Here is a 14735-nt window from a genome sequence, read left to right as displayed (position 1 = left end):
AGAGCCTAAGTCAATCTAATCTGTCCTTGAAGAAAGAAATAAGGCTCAAACTGCCTATCAACTGAGAACTAAGAACAACTTAGCTTCAACGAATATCTACTAGTTCTTATAACAAAAAGAACAAGGGCATTGTTTGTTTTTCTTTCGACTGTTATACACAAAAGATTGGCGTACTTAAAAAACCTAGTACATTCGAATAAGGCTAAGTCATCAGTTGGCTTACTCACTTCTAGCAGAAAGAATTTACAATTTACATTTTGATGGAGTTTTGAAGCGAAATTTGAGACTTGTGTAATTGGTTTTTTCCCTCTATTTCAAGTCTAGTACGAAATTAGACCTAGCTCGTATACTTCAAAGGTGTGGTTTATGCTGTTTTTGTTTTAAGTCAGTCTTTTATAAGGTATCAGTAGCGTAGCCAAGAGGGGCGCAAAATTTGTGTAGGAAAGCAGACTTTTATGACATTATTATTATTACATTGTACGCCAGTCGGGCTGGAACGGTATCACGCGGGAAAAGTGAGCGTAGGAGTTAGGTAAGCGTAGGAAAAAATTTTGTCGGCGGCAAGGGCTGAAAGAATAGCAGCCTCTCACCAACTTTTGCTCGTTCTTCTACGCAGCTCCTATTCTAGCAAACGCCCGCCGCCTTTATGTTCCCGCCCTCTGACATGATTAATTAACAGACTAGTTCGCTATAGTCTAACATTATTATTACATTGTAATGTCTTTAGTCTTCAATCATGTTCAAAATGTATTGGCATTCCTGGGTATTTCGACGTTTTTCAAAAAATTTTAAAGTTTGGCGAGTATAGGTGACTTCGGTATTTCCACTTTGTTTCATTAGGTATTTCGATTTTGGAAGGGTTTGGCTTCCAGGCTATATGCTTAACCTTATTGGAGCCTTATTGGAGCATTTGGATCCTAAAATCCTAAGTTTTAAGATTAATGTTAAAACTACGAGTTATAGTACGAGATTCAGCACCCCTGTCTCACAAAATTTTAGGAGCCGCGGATGACGCAAACAATTGGTAGATAACTCAAAAAACCTATTCTTTTCGTACATTATGCAAATTTGCCTTTAAAAATGAACGCCGTAAAGGGCTTATAAGCTTCACAATAACCCTTCAAGTTATTATCCTAACCTTAGACAAACATAATTCAAAACCAAGGCTCTCAAACCCTCAAACTTTTGACAGAAATTACCATGTCTTAAGAGCCATTTAAAACAAATAATTATGTTGACCTAGGGATTTAGTTAAGCAGTTTTAGAAGGGGGAGTTATAAGCATTGTTTGTTTTTCATCGTTGAAGTGTCTTCAAGTTTCAAAGTGGCATAGTAAGGTCGAAAGAAGAAGTGTACCAAGCAATAGATTGAACATAACGATTTGTTAATTTTTGTTACTTTAGTGATACTTATAAATCTTAAACGTTATGATTATTGGAATCGATTGAGCACGTACTAGAGGCTATATAAACAAAACATTGAAGAGCTCTCAATCATAGCCAAGGGTTTCGATACTAGAAAATATGACCTTAAATATTTCCTTCTAATCTACTGTATTGTAGCTTAAAATAAATTCGCTTCAGCTAGTAATGACGAGGACCAGCTTTATGCCTAGTAGTTTTATTTTAAAAGAACCTTTTGTATTATCTATCTTAAGGGAGGAAATTTTCGCGGTTCATTGCTCAAAATTCGGAAGTTTTGCGGAATCTCATTTCGCGGTTGAGAGTATTTTTTGCTTACAAAATGGCCTATTTTGCCCTAAAAAGACCAATTTTATAGGCGATTTTTTTAATTCTGAGAATATACGTGTTTCGGGGAATTTAATTTCGCGGATTTGTCAAAAAAAACGCGAAATTATATTCCGCGAAAATTTGTACTGCGAAAATTTGTTCCCTTAAGGGTTACTTGTCTTATTGCTTTAAATGATTTTCTGATTAATCTTTGTCTCTTTTTCAGACAAAAAGCCGAAACGAATTGATCAAGGAAAAAAAAATCAATATGCCAACCCTCGTGTCATGCACCACTCTCATCACATTGTTGTTATATGTTAGTCACGTGACCTGTGACGTCATCAGTAAAGAAGAAAAGGAAATCAATACTGTACGAGAAGTCTTAAGAACTGTTGAGAAACGAGTGGTAGAACAAATCCACAAGAAATACGCTAGTGAAAAACGTGAAAACTCATGGGGAAAATTGAAACAGAAACTGGAAAATTACATTGAGAACGAAAAGAAAAGCTTGGATTTCCCACGTGTACCTCATAGGGAAATTGATGATTCCCCAGGAAAAATTCCACATAGGGAAATGGATGATTCACCGCGTGTCCCACATAGGGAAATAGATGATAGCCCGAGAGTACCTCATCGGGAATTAAATGATTTCCCAAGAATGCCACACAGGGAAATCAGCTTACCGAGAGTCCCTCACAAAGATGCACCCAGAATTCCACATAGGGAATTAAACGATTTACCAAGGGTACCTCATAGAGATTCTTTGGCTGCTTTCCCACGTGCCCCTCATAGGGATACGCTGGCATCTTTATTCCCTAGAGCACCTCACAAAGATTCGATGCAAGCTAAGAAGAGCACCTTGTCGAAAGACTTTGAAGCGAAAATCCTACGAGAGATATTTGCAGATCACGATGGGGAATTGCAAGATCGTTCAGAAGGATGTCTTTCCACATGTATGGGGGTTTTTGATCAATGTCTGCATACTATTACAAAGAAGAGAAGTCAACTTTCAGGATTTCGCGAATGTGCTTCGATCAAGCGAAAATGTATTCAGAAAAACCCAGTTTGTTTATGAGGGGAACTTCATCATGGATATTTTTGAAGAAACATTTTCCCATCGTGAAATAATGTTAATCCACTCTCGAGACAATAATAAAGTTTGAACAGTTTATCAAGTGTTAGCAAATAGGTTTGTAAAGATTTGTGGAAGTGTAATGTAAAGTGGACGATATTTTCATAGGTCTTCCTCGGTGATTAGAACTACCCTTTTTTGCATTCTTTGTAGAATGATCATTAAATGTATCTTATATATAGTGAATTTTGTAGACTCCATATTTAATGGGCTGTTCCATTAAAAGTTCATACAGGGGGTAGACGAACCTTTTTAAGTCAAAATAAAATGAGAATACCCCCTAGAAAATGGGAAAATTTGCAAAAAAAAACCTCGGAAAATTTCCTTTTATGCTTTAAAGTGATGGTGGACGAACTAAAACCTGTCTTTTACCTCCTGGAAATTTTAGAATAACTATTTTACCCCCTGGAAAATGAAAAAAAACTCCTTTAGACCCCCTGGAAATTCTTCTCAGGTTACCCCTTGGAAATGTCCCCCTTTATGGAGATAAAATGGAATGGCCCAATTCACAATAATTTAATAAGAACAATTTATGAGCTCAAAATGGTCACTTTTCTCCATTGATATATTTAATTCCATTATAAAAGGACTATGATGTTTTTGGTGAATTAACACTGAATAGCTACAACAACGGAAAAAATCATCAACTTCACCGTCAACTCAACCAATAGAATCCTAATTTTTAATCCTCTCCTAAGAAAAAGAATTGCCAGTAAGAAATTTTAAGTTAGGAAAATCTTCAAAATAATCACTATTTACAACATCATAGTATCAAAAAACATTTTTTCTTAAATTCTTCGTATACCCCGGTGTTAGAATATTATTGTCCATAGTCATATAAATCTCCCTCGTTAGGGAGATGTTGGCTTGTTGTCCTAGGGGTTTACTAGTGACAAATGTTATATTCGTACCCATGTAGAATTGGGCCGGCGCTTAATTAGGGCCGTCGTAAAAAAGACCCAATAAGGTATTCTCAAAAATGTGTTTCTTCATTTTTCTTCTTCATTTACATTGGTGTACAATTCTTCATAGGGACAAAGTAACCATGTTTATTCTGTGCAGTGAAATATCGTTTCCCTAAGAAAGTACCATCAGTACCTAGATCTTCTTCATGGTCTAACTGTATACCAGCAACAACAACATTGCTTCGTTTGGGCAGGTTTGATATTCGGCCTAGATACTTGAGAGAGCCCTTCATTAGTGATTCCTTACCGGGCACCTTACATCGAACTCTCATATTGGGCTTAGGATCTACGCTGTATTTTGAAATAAAGTCTTTTGCGATGGCTGGGTCAACAAATTCAGAATCCCCTTTTGTTGTTGGTTCGTCAGATTTTTTGTTTGGCGCCTCAACGGTGGAGTCATTTTTGGGTGAATTTGTGCTCTCGTTTGCTGAGAGATCGCTCTTCTTCTCGGTGCTCTTTTTAGAGATTTTAGAGCGTTTCTTAGATTTCGATTTTGAAGGTCGCGCGATTTTGTTTCGTTTTTCATTGAATAGTGATGCATCATCATGAGGGGGAAGAAATCCTCTTTTAGAAGCTGTAACTGCTTTTCCCGTTAATTTTCCGGTTGGTAATTGAACGCTATTGAGTGCTAAGCTTTCAGCCAATCGTTGAGCTTGTTCTACCTCGTCACCCGATCCAGATCCCTCGGATATTGAGGAGATATGATCTTCTTTCTCGACTGATCCTTCACGACTATGGATTGGATAGAAAAACTTGGATTATAGATGAAACAAAGAAATTCTTTGGAGGTTAGCATAGAGGACTCGGTTGAGGGTTGGGCTACTAAAGTAAAAATGGCTCTTTCGTAAGTGAGAACGGTAAGGGTCGGTTTCCCCAAGTGTCACTAATGGTTACAAAAACAATGAAAAGTCAAAATATTCTCATAAAGGTGTTAGGAAATTTCTCGTAAACTGTCTCTCAAGGGTCACTTTTTTTCGCCGATCCAAGAGTATTTTTTTTGCAAAATTTTAGTCTCTCTAAGGGTCGGTTTCGGAGAGGTCCACTGAACGTTGGGTGCCAGTATAAACTTTTGGCAAGAACTAAGTAGGAATTATTTTGGGGTAGTGATGAAAACACCCCCTTCTACAGATCCACTGGAAAAACTGGCCAAAATATCGTCCCCGGTGGATGATTAACAAAATAACAACAAATAATCAAATAAACAAATCCTCACTGCAAAATATTTACTATTTTTTCCATCCCCACCGAATTTTCTAACTTGAAAAGAAAATAATTAAAATCCCTAGCCATCAAGAATATGAGAATATTATTCCCCGTCGAGTCTGTGAGAAGAGGGTAATGATGAAAGAAAGGGCTAAATACCCCCCGCATTGCACAGATCGTGAAATCTTCTCTTACCCTGCTTGCTGCTGTTCAACCTTCTCAATTATGTCTTTTGGAGCTGCATTTCCAGAATCGCGACCATCATATCGATACATCAAATCGTGAGATAACAAAGTTGCCTGCAATGAAATAGAGGGAAATAAGTATTCAACTCATATCAAGAAATACAGTGAAATAAATAGAACCACAAAGTGCTTAAGAAAATTCGAAATATTAAGAAATTGTAGCGATTATAAGTTAGTTCTTTATTTCTTAATATTTCAAGAAATAACTCTTTTTTTATGAGAACCTGTAAAATTTTGTCCTGTGTTCTAGCTCAAAATAGGGTATTTTAAGGTGGTATTCTTTTTTTACAAATCAAATAAAAAATACATTAAATCGTGTTGCGTGGAGTGAGAAGATGAGTATATTTTCAGAAAAACAGTCAGCTCCCCTTAATTCGAATCTCTATTATTAGAGTCTTTTTGTTATTCGAACTGATCAACTCCCCTGAGTTGGAAAGTCATCCAAAATATTTTCCGTAATTTGAATCTGTCTTTAATTTGATAAAAACTTTTGGTTCCTAGAAGATCGAATTAGAGAGAGTCAACCAGTAAATTTTTTGATGAGACACGACTGTTTTTCCTGTTCTTACTTCTAATGCAAAATTGAGGTATCTACTCTCGGATAACTAATAAGCCCTCCCTCCCCCGCTAATTAATTTTTGGGAAATGTTCCACCCAGGGCAATGATTAATACTCTATTTTTACTAATTTGACTCTTAATTTTACTTAAAAAATAGCGGGGCTCAACATTGTTCTTAAAAAGCTCTCGTAAAAAAGAGAGTGTAAACTGGTAATATAAAAATATACCCATAATTGAAATTATAAAAATATTTCTCTTTGTGATGTTAAAATTGATACCCTCTGGTCATTAATAGATATTCACTGCTCATTGATATATCATTGATATAGTTTTCCACGCGGAACATACTTATTCCAACGCACTCGATTATTAAATTTTCAAAAAGATTTCAAAACTCATTCCTCGTGTCGCCTCAATTCTTCAATATCAGCCCATATTTTAGTAAGTTTCCACCCGGAACGTTCTAACGTCCAACGGCAATTAGTTTTTCAAAAGTTTCCCACCACACGCAAAGTCTCAAATTCTCTATAGAGACCTGACAGTAGATAAATGTAACAGCAAAAATAAAGAATTTTTCTTACTCTGTTCACATGACCTAAAGTTTCTTCCAACTCGTCTACAATCTTTGGATATAAAGTAAAATTGACCATGGCCGAATCTCCAACTCCTACATCAATATTTTTAGCTATAGGTTTAAACCCCTTAGCATGACATTCCACATCATAAGTTCCGGGCACCAAAAGCCGCCAGTAGTCACCGTCTTCCGCTGTTTTGATGTCATGTTTCCGGTCACCAACGCTTATACGGGCACCCTTGATGACGTTACCTTTGTGGTCTTTCACAAACCCTTTAATACCTCTGTTCGCCTGGAAAGTAAAAATTCTTGCATAAGTCATTTTTCTACCGGAAACCCCCAGAATAAGCTTATTTCAGCCCTGGCAGTTACTAAAAATGGAAACATGATGGTCCAAATTCGGCTTTTTTGGGCGCTTCCGTTAGAAAATATGACAATATCTTCACTTGCCTAAAGCTAGACTAGAGTCTACTTCTGGCTGAACTTTGCTTTTTGATGATTTTTGATGACGCTGAGTCGCCATTTTGAAAAATAATATTTAAAATCCAAATAACAAAAAATCTACTAAAGAGTTGAAAGATTCAAAAATGAGAAACAAACATCAATAACAGATTTTCAATCCCTTATTCCCAAATAAAAACATTGCTTCATACTGTTTTTACCTTCCAAAAACAACTAAATACTGGCGGACTGTTTTACAGTCCGCCTAAGCAAAAGCATATTGCCATATACTACCGGGCCACTTAATTGCGCCATCCAGTCTATCAAAAAAGCTTTAAGTGGACCCCGGGCTAGCCTAAAGCACGCTGAAAACTAGACTGATTTCTTACATAGATGGCCTCAAGGCTACTGCCAAGTCAACTTTTTTCTGGTCGCCAAGCAACACGCACGAATGAGAACCGTGTTCAGCGACCAAAATGATCAAGCAGAGATCAAAGAACAGCCAACACAGCTATCTATTAAATCATTGGAACATAGAAGGGACAAAATTTAGACCAGGAACCCCAAGTTAACGGTAATGACAGCTTTGGTAAACTTAACCATCAAAGACAGATTGTTGAGAGAGATTTTCAAGGCAAGCTTACATTTTCGATGAATTTGATGAGTGGTTTTTTATTTTCTTCCCATAGTGATTGAAGATCATCCTCGTGTGGAAATTTCTTGCAACCTAATTCCACCGTCACTTCATAACAGTTTGATTTCACGTAGTTGTAATCTTGCATACCTGGAAAAACAAGTAAAATGTTTAGGTTATAAAGTTTTGAACTAAGGTATGTGTAGACCAGATCTTCTTAGTAAACTTTAGAGTGACTAAATTTTAGCACCAACCTCCGTGTGTCATGGTGGATACACTTTTTTATGAGAACAATTTTATAAGAACAATGAGGCTTAAAATCACCAGAAAATAAGAACAATTTAAGAACGATGCTGAGTCTGGAATTACTCGATTTCAAGCAATATAGGGGTCGAGTAGTAAAAATTTGGGTATAACGGCTAAAATACCTCAACTTCACCCAATAAAGAAGAACAGGATAAGAACAATTTGAGGCTCAAAGTGCCAAAAAAATAAGAACAGCCGAGCCTCAGCAAAATTTTACTGGTTCTTCTAAAATTAAAGTGTATTTATTAAAAGCCAGATTGTTAAAAAAAACGTCGGAACTCAATGCAGTGCGATCAACCCAATTACAATTAAAAGGGAGAGACTGGTATCTTTCTCAAGCCTATACAGTTGACTTTTTCTAATCTGATGTTCAAGGGACAAAGAAATTTCCTTGAAATTAGCGAAATTATTCAGCAATTTCTCATACTGATTTACTGAAAAGACTAATTTTGAGTTTGAAACACGAAAAGATTCGAATAATGGGCTTTTCCAGAAAGAAATTTTACCCCACTGTTGAGGATATTGATTTTTCGAAGTATCGGATATCTTACTTATTAGTAAAGACCCCCTGGATATCCTCTCTTATAAAGATGCTTACCCCTGGATATCGTATTTTTTACTTGAAAAAACACCTCACCCCCTGAATATCCGTTCCCTTGTAGATATTTAACCCTGGATATCCACTTTTGAAGAAAAATCGTTAACCCCCTGGATATCCGATATCCTCAACAGGGGGACACCGACTATTTCTGGAAAAGCCCAATGGAGGTTCAGATAGGAGGAAGAATAGCCTTTTTTACAATATAACTTTTTAACACCCCTGTCTCACAGCCCCGGTGGAAGTTTTTCTCTCAGTGGGGATAAAAATTCTTATTGAAAGCCCAATGGGGATAGAAATTCTATTGTTCCAAGGTTAAAAAATCCAGTGGGAATGGTTTTGGAGTGCAATTTTTAATCGTTGAATTTTGAATGGGAATAAAATCAAAGTCAATTTCCCAGTGGGGCTGAAATTCAAGGGTATTTTCACCGGGACGATATTTTTGCCAAATTTTACAGTGGGGATGGGGTCCCAGCGGGTCTGTGACACAGTACTGCCTAATTCGAACTAATTCGATCGTCAGCTTAAACATTCGTGCAAAACAATCTCCCTAATTATTATCTTACTCTAATCCAAAAGAATTTCTTAGTCCCTTGGATATTGAGATAGAGAGAGTACTTATTTTAGAATACAGTTGTATACTAAAAAAACTCTGAAACACAATTACCTCCGGTCAAAGAAGACCACGCAGCACCGTTGGAAATACCGTCCGTAAAATGACGTAATGAATGCGAACAGTTCATTTTTGGGTTAGCTAAATGCATCTGTGGGTGTGCTTCTGAGTACGATTTAGCGATGTGTCGAAAAAGGTCGTCATCTGGTGTAGCACTGTACTGTGAAATTCCTGTGAAGTGAAAAGAATTTAGTACAACTTGTAAGGTTAAAAGTACTCTAAATGTTTTAGATGTAAAAAAGGAATTTCGACTTTGGAGAGCCGTACCATTCGCCAGAATAGGCTCCTGGCCAAGTTAGATTTCTTCTTAGGATTTTGGCTAATTGATAAAATTAGTTCTTTCCAAAATGAAATTCATTAAGGCAAAATTCAGAGATTTTTACATTTGAGTATTCGGTTGGAAGAAAGGAGTCACTTAGAGTCAAGTAGAAAGCGGTCTGGGATTAAAGGGGATAATTAATCGGGGAAATTTTTCCCCAGCAAAAGCCTTTTCTGGTCATTTTCAAGGGAGTTGTGACAAAAATTATCAAGAAAATAACGAAGTTTTTCCCAATTTAAATGGTACCCGACGAAAATTTTTACCTTTCAAGTATTCGGAAACACAAATCTTACCTGAAGGTGAATCATCGAATGGGTATGTCACAACAAGCGCTCCGCTATGAAAGCTAGCGGACAACGAGAAAGGATAAGCTTTTAACCAATCAATAACAGCCATTGATTCAGGTTCAGCATTAATTTCACCAGAGTCGAAAAACTGATCAGGGAAATTACGATTCAAATCAACTCCGTTAGCGTTTAGACGTCCAATAACGTCTTCTGTGACGTCAGGGCTAAGTGACTTCTTGCGAGCACGGGCTAGTTCGTAACCATCTGGGTTTAAAGATGGTAAGATGTGGATTCGTGTCTTGTCAACTATGTCTGTAATCGAATTGTCCTAGAAGAAAATAATGTAGTGTGAAGTCTCAGTAATTCGCTCTATCCTAAATTTTAAAGATTTGTCTTCAAAAACTAACAAGTGATACTTTTATGGACCTACCTGGTTATGCATTTAACACATATATAATTGATATCTACATAAGCGTGACCATGAAACAATCATTCAGAACACAAATAGTGACGATCTATTAAAATTAGTCGTTTGTTTCTTATAAAAAAACGTTTAGAAACCAAAATTTCATGTTCTTGAAATATTCTTTCATATTCAAGACTTCGAGAGCAAAAAAACATATCTCATAAAAAAATTCAGTAATTTCAAGAACGTTGATGTATGCTTATTAATAGTGATTCTTATAGATAAAGATGCGTTTTTTGAGCTGAAAAATTCTTTTTTTACAAAAATCTGCTTGAGCCATCTTTTACCTACTTTCATGCAAAAAGTCAGAAAAAAAAATGATCCAATATTTCACAAAGTCCAAAAAACCCTTTTTTTTAGCCGTTTTTTAGCTGAAATTTACCCCTAAATTTGTTTTTTTCGAAAATCGGGCTCCGTCACATTCGAGGGTTTATAGTTATGCATCTTTGCTCAAAAAATCATAAAGAATGAAAGAGCCAATCTCGAGAAGAGCTAATACCTAAGTAATTGATAATGTGCTTATAAAAGAATATCGAATTTGGCCTATTTTCCTATAAAAACACGCCAAGCAACCAAAATTTCATGTCTAAACACACATATTTTGTAAAAGTAAGCCCTCCTGAGCAAAAAAAAACATCTATCTCATAAAAAAATTGAGTAATTTGACTAAGAACATTGATGTATGCTTATTAATAGTGATTCTTATAGATAAACATGCGTTTTTTGAGCCAACAAATTTTTTTTGCAAAAATCTGCTTAAGCCATCTTTTACCTACGATGGTACCCTACTTCCATGCAAAAAATCAGAAAAAATTAACGACCTAATTTTTCACAAAGTCCAAAAAACCCGTTTTTTAGCCGTTTTTTGGCCCAAATTTGCCCCAAATTTTTTTTTTTTGAAAATCGGGCTCCGTCACATTCGAGGGTTTATAGTTATGCATCTTTGCAAAATCAAAAAAAAATGAGCAGAAAAAAAACTAATGAGCCAATCATGAGGAAAGCTAATAACAAACGAACGACAGACGAACGGACAAAGGTTAATTTATAGGACCTCCACCGGGGTAGGTCCAAAAAAACGAACCATTCAGCCCTGAGTGACGTGTACACGCCATATTCGTAACTTTTTTTGAAAAAATCATGCTAAAATATTCTTATGATATTCTTAGGCTAGGATCAAACCCAGCCTTAATGTAGCATGCAATACATACTTCAAGCAAGCAAGAATTTTGCATTTTTGTGAATTCTTTTACCATTAGCTTGGGAATAATTGCCGATTTACAGGTTAAAATAATCTAAAAAATCGTGTATACACGTTTTGAAGAGCGCTCAATGTAATATACAAGACACAATCCCGTGCCCCAGTGGGTTCTAAAGGTTGTCTCAGAAGTATGTGGATACTTTACTTTTTTTGACAATTTCTTAGCATACATTTATGGCAAAAAAACTATTTTTTTCATCTCCATTTTTTAAAGGGCAAAGTGCACTTTTGAGCAGAATTTAAAAAGCGAAATTGAAAGTGTAGTCAAATGTGTAAAACTTGTGGACAGGTTTAACAAGACCAACTTCGAACCACTGAGCTTTATATCAATGTTTCAAACGCTTCTGATTATTAGCATGCCTGTCAATCTACAATCATGGTTGAAATATATTGAGAATTACGCTTATTTTAACGTTTTTCAAGATTTAAAGTTCCGGCGAGAAAGTCGATTTTCTCTTTAATTTCATCGAATATTTCAATTTGGGAGGCGTTGGCAGGCCTCCAGGCTATATTCTGTGCCTTATTAGACTATTTTTGAACTTTTGGATCCTCAAGTCTTAAGTCTAGCGTTAAAATTCTACCCTTCCAACCTACTTTAGAGCACTTACAAATCGATTGTGGTTTCAAAACTTCCCGGTGAATTTCCCTTTTTTCTCAAACATTATGACCTTGATTGTATAGACATTGTATGTAACATTTTTCTCACCTTTCCATAGCTTTCACATAAATGTTTAACAAGTTGCAACAAGATTTCACGTCCAACAACTTCGTTACCATGTACGTTTCCAATATACTTCATTTCCGGTTCTCCGGGCTCGTGAGTTCCCGGATTATCGGAAATTTCCATAACCCATAATTTACGATTCTGTACTGTATCACCTGAAATTAAAAAAAAAAAATTCTTTAGGTCAAAAGAGACTTTTCATCATAGAAAAAGTTGACTCTCCTTAGTTTGAACGAGTTACAGAGATATTTGAATGAAAGAATAAGTATTTTAGTACGAGCATTCCTTCAACTCAATACCATACAAATATATCCGCTGATGTAAAACTGCCAAAATGAAAACAAAATCTGAAAATTGTGAAGAAAAAAACTTATAAATACGAGAAATGAGAAGAAACAATCCCATTTGATTTTTTTTCTATCGCGTGGAAACCATGTCAGCGTTATTAGACTTGCTTTCCACTAGGAAGAAATAAAGAGTGGTTTCCACTAGGTAGAAAGAAAAAGTGTGAACTTACCAATGCTGTAGAGTCTTGTGATATCTGGATACTGTTCAGCAAAATATTTTAAAAACCCCAAGTCAATGCTGGGTAATCGTGATGTTTTATCTTCCCATCATCCATTTCGGCCATTATCTGTTTCAAAAATGGTATCGAGTGGTTTCCCCATCCTTTCTTTTTCTCTCGAGATGCTTGCGCGGCGGGCGCGCGGCCACTTGATGCTGGAGCTTGATTGAAAGCTTGAAAATTAGAGTTGTATTCAGGTCTTGATTGAAAGTTTTGTTGAAAACTTTGACGCTGCTGCTGTTGGGGAATAGCTTGAAAGCCAGCTTCTCTACTGTTTAAACTGTTAAAATCAGGAGCATAACCTGGCCCTGAGACAGCCCGTTTCTCGCCAGACAGAGGTCCATCCGAAGGGTATTTAGATTCGGTGAAAGGCAAGCTACCAGCCTCTTCTCGATTTTTCAAGTTGCTATGGTGATGGTGTTGGTGATGATGATGGTAACGACCAACTATACCGGGTGCCAAATAAGTCAAAATAACAATACATAGTGCCAAAGTGTTCAAAATCTTCATATCTCTGCTTTAACTTAACTTCAAGACTTACGGTTAAACTTAACAGAACAATGCCTTACTGTAATAAAGGCTTGATTATCAAAAGTTGACAAACAAGATGGGCCTTAAAGCCCTAATTATGATTTTATAGTACGTTGCGAAAAAATACAAAGTTCCTCCAACCGCCTCTTAATTCACAAAAACATTATGAAAAGCTGGAATCCACAAATTCGTAGCGGCGTCCAAAATTAAATCCACGCATTTTTACACAACAAGAAAATGCTGGGTTTATTTAATATAATCTATCAATTTAAAAATGGTTAAAAAATTCCACAAAAATATTAAAAACAATTAAAATTTGATTACTTGTATTCATCTGGAAGAATATTGAATTCAAGGCTTTTTATTTTGAATAAGGCGTTGCCTGATTTCCAAACTACTATATAGCAGTAGAAGACTGGGATAATTATGCACAATATGAGTATATCCTGGCCCTGGAGAGAACAGGTGCATCCTTCAAGTGAAATAAAGATGCTTTTAATTGTCCAGAAAATGAGTAGATAAAGAATAAAGCTGATATCAAATTTCGCAGAGGAATAAATTGAAGAAAAAACACACCGAGAAAACTAGTTGGTAGCCATTTTGATTTGTTTTAGTCACGTGATAAAAAAATTTGTTACAACTTCGTTGCCATGACGACAATTTTTTATGTTAAAGATGGTGTGCAACATAGATTTATAAAGCTCAAAGGGCTAGATGGAGTGCTTTTAGCTCTTCCAAGCAAAAAAAAGTGAATATCGGAAAGATGACTACTTTCGCTTTTTCATATGTGACCACCCCACCGACTATTTGAATGCCAGGTTTGTCAAGTTTTTCTCATTTTCATTTTCCTCTTGATTTTTCGATTTAAAAAAAAATTTGATTATATTAGTAAACTGGAAAATATATTTCCAACGGTGTATACAGCAACATAGAATAGGTGCTGAGAAATTGTTTAAATAGTAAAGTTTGTGTTCTTATGCTTTTGAGTCAGCTGTAGAATACTGAAGAACATATCCATTTTTTATGAATAATTGCAAATGTCTTTTGAAATTTTAATTAAANCTCGTAAAAAGTAACTCGCAACTCGTGGTTCTAAATGCAACTCGTAACTCGTAACTCGTAACTCGCAACTCGTATATTATCATATCACCTAAAAATGAGCCTTTACAGTCTTTACATTGAATTTCTATTGTTTCCAAGTTTCAAAGTAAAAATTTGAAAATTCAAAGTCGAATATCTCAGCTTTGGAAAATGATTGGGTCAAAAACCTTGGAGGTGTTTCTTAGGACCATAACAGGTATCTCTTAACCAAATATCAAAAATCATTTGATAATCCCTTTAAAGAAATTGAAAAAAAATTGTGCTCGTATGATATATGACTCAGACTGCAAAAAGAAAAGTGTGATCTGTGATCCAGAAAAAATAAATAGAATAATCAGATTATGAGCAGGAGATATGACAGGCGCATTAAAAAAACAGCGCCTTTTGCAGTATTCCCTCAAGAAATTTTAGGACTCAAAGAAGAT

The 14735-nt window shown here is 35.8% G+C and overlaps 1 protein-coding gene and 1 pseudogene across 2 annotated transcripts in view; one reads left to right on the top strand and one right to left on the bottom strand.

Moving 5' to 3' along the window:
* Positions 1 to 3332, top strand: part of LOC136802311 (uncharacterized) — a 28931-nt gene extending 25599 nt beyond the window's left edge. The window contains exon 4 of the mRNA XM_067059029.1: positions 1956 to 3332. Within this exon, the coding sequence (XP_066915130.1) occupies positions 1998 to 2804 (807 nt within the window). The 5' untranslated portion in view covers positions 1956 to 1997 and the 3' untranslated portion in view covers positions 2805 to 3332. The remainder of the gene's footprint in view (positions 1 to 1955) is intronic.
* Positions 3333 to 3865: 533 nt separating this feature from the next.
* On the bottom strand, positions 3866 to 13588 carry LOC136802307 (carboxypeptidase D-like; annotated as a pseudogene). The gene is made up of 8 exons (XR_010845990.1): positions 12631 to 13588; positions 12096 to 12268; positions 9672 to 9993; positions 9054 to 9230; positions 7493 to 7632; positions 6415 to 6699; positions 5225 to 5328; positions 3866 to 4558 (listed from the first exon to the last, which is right to left on the bottom strand). The product of XR_010845990.1 is annotated as a carboxypeptidase D-like (transcript).
* Between the last annotated feature and the right edge of the window lie 1147 nt (positions 13589 to 14735).

This window comes from Clytia hemisphaerica, unplaced genomic scaffold (assembly GCF_902728285.1).
Source record: "Clytia hemisphaerica strain Z4C2 unplaced genomic scaffold, Clytia hemisphaerica genome assembly, whole genome shotgun sequence".
Lineage (NCBI taxonomy): Eukaryota > Metazoa > Cnidaria > Hydrozoa > Leptothecata > Clytiidae > Clytia > Clytia hemisphaerica.
This window is presented reverse-complemented; position numbering and strand designations above follow the sequence as displayed.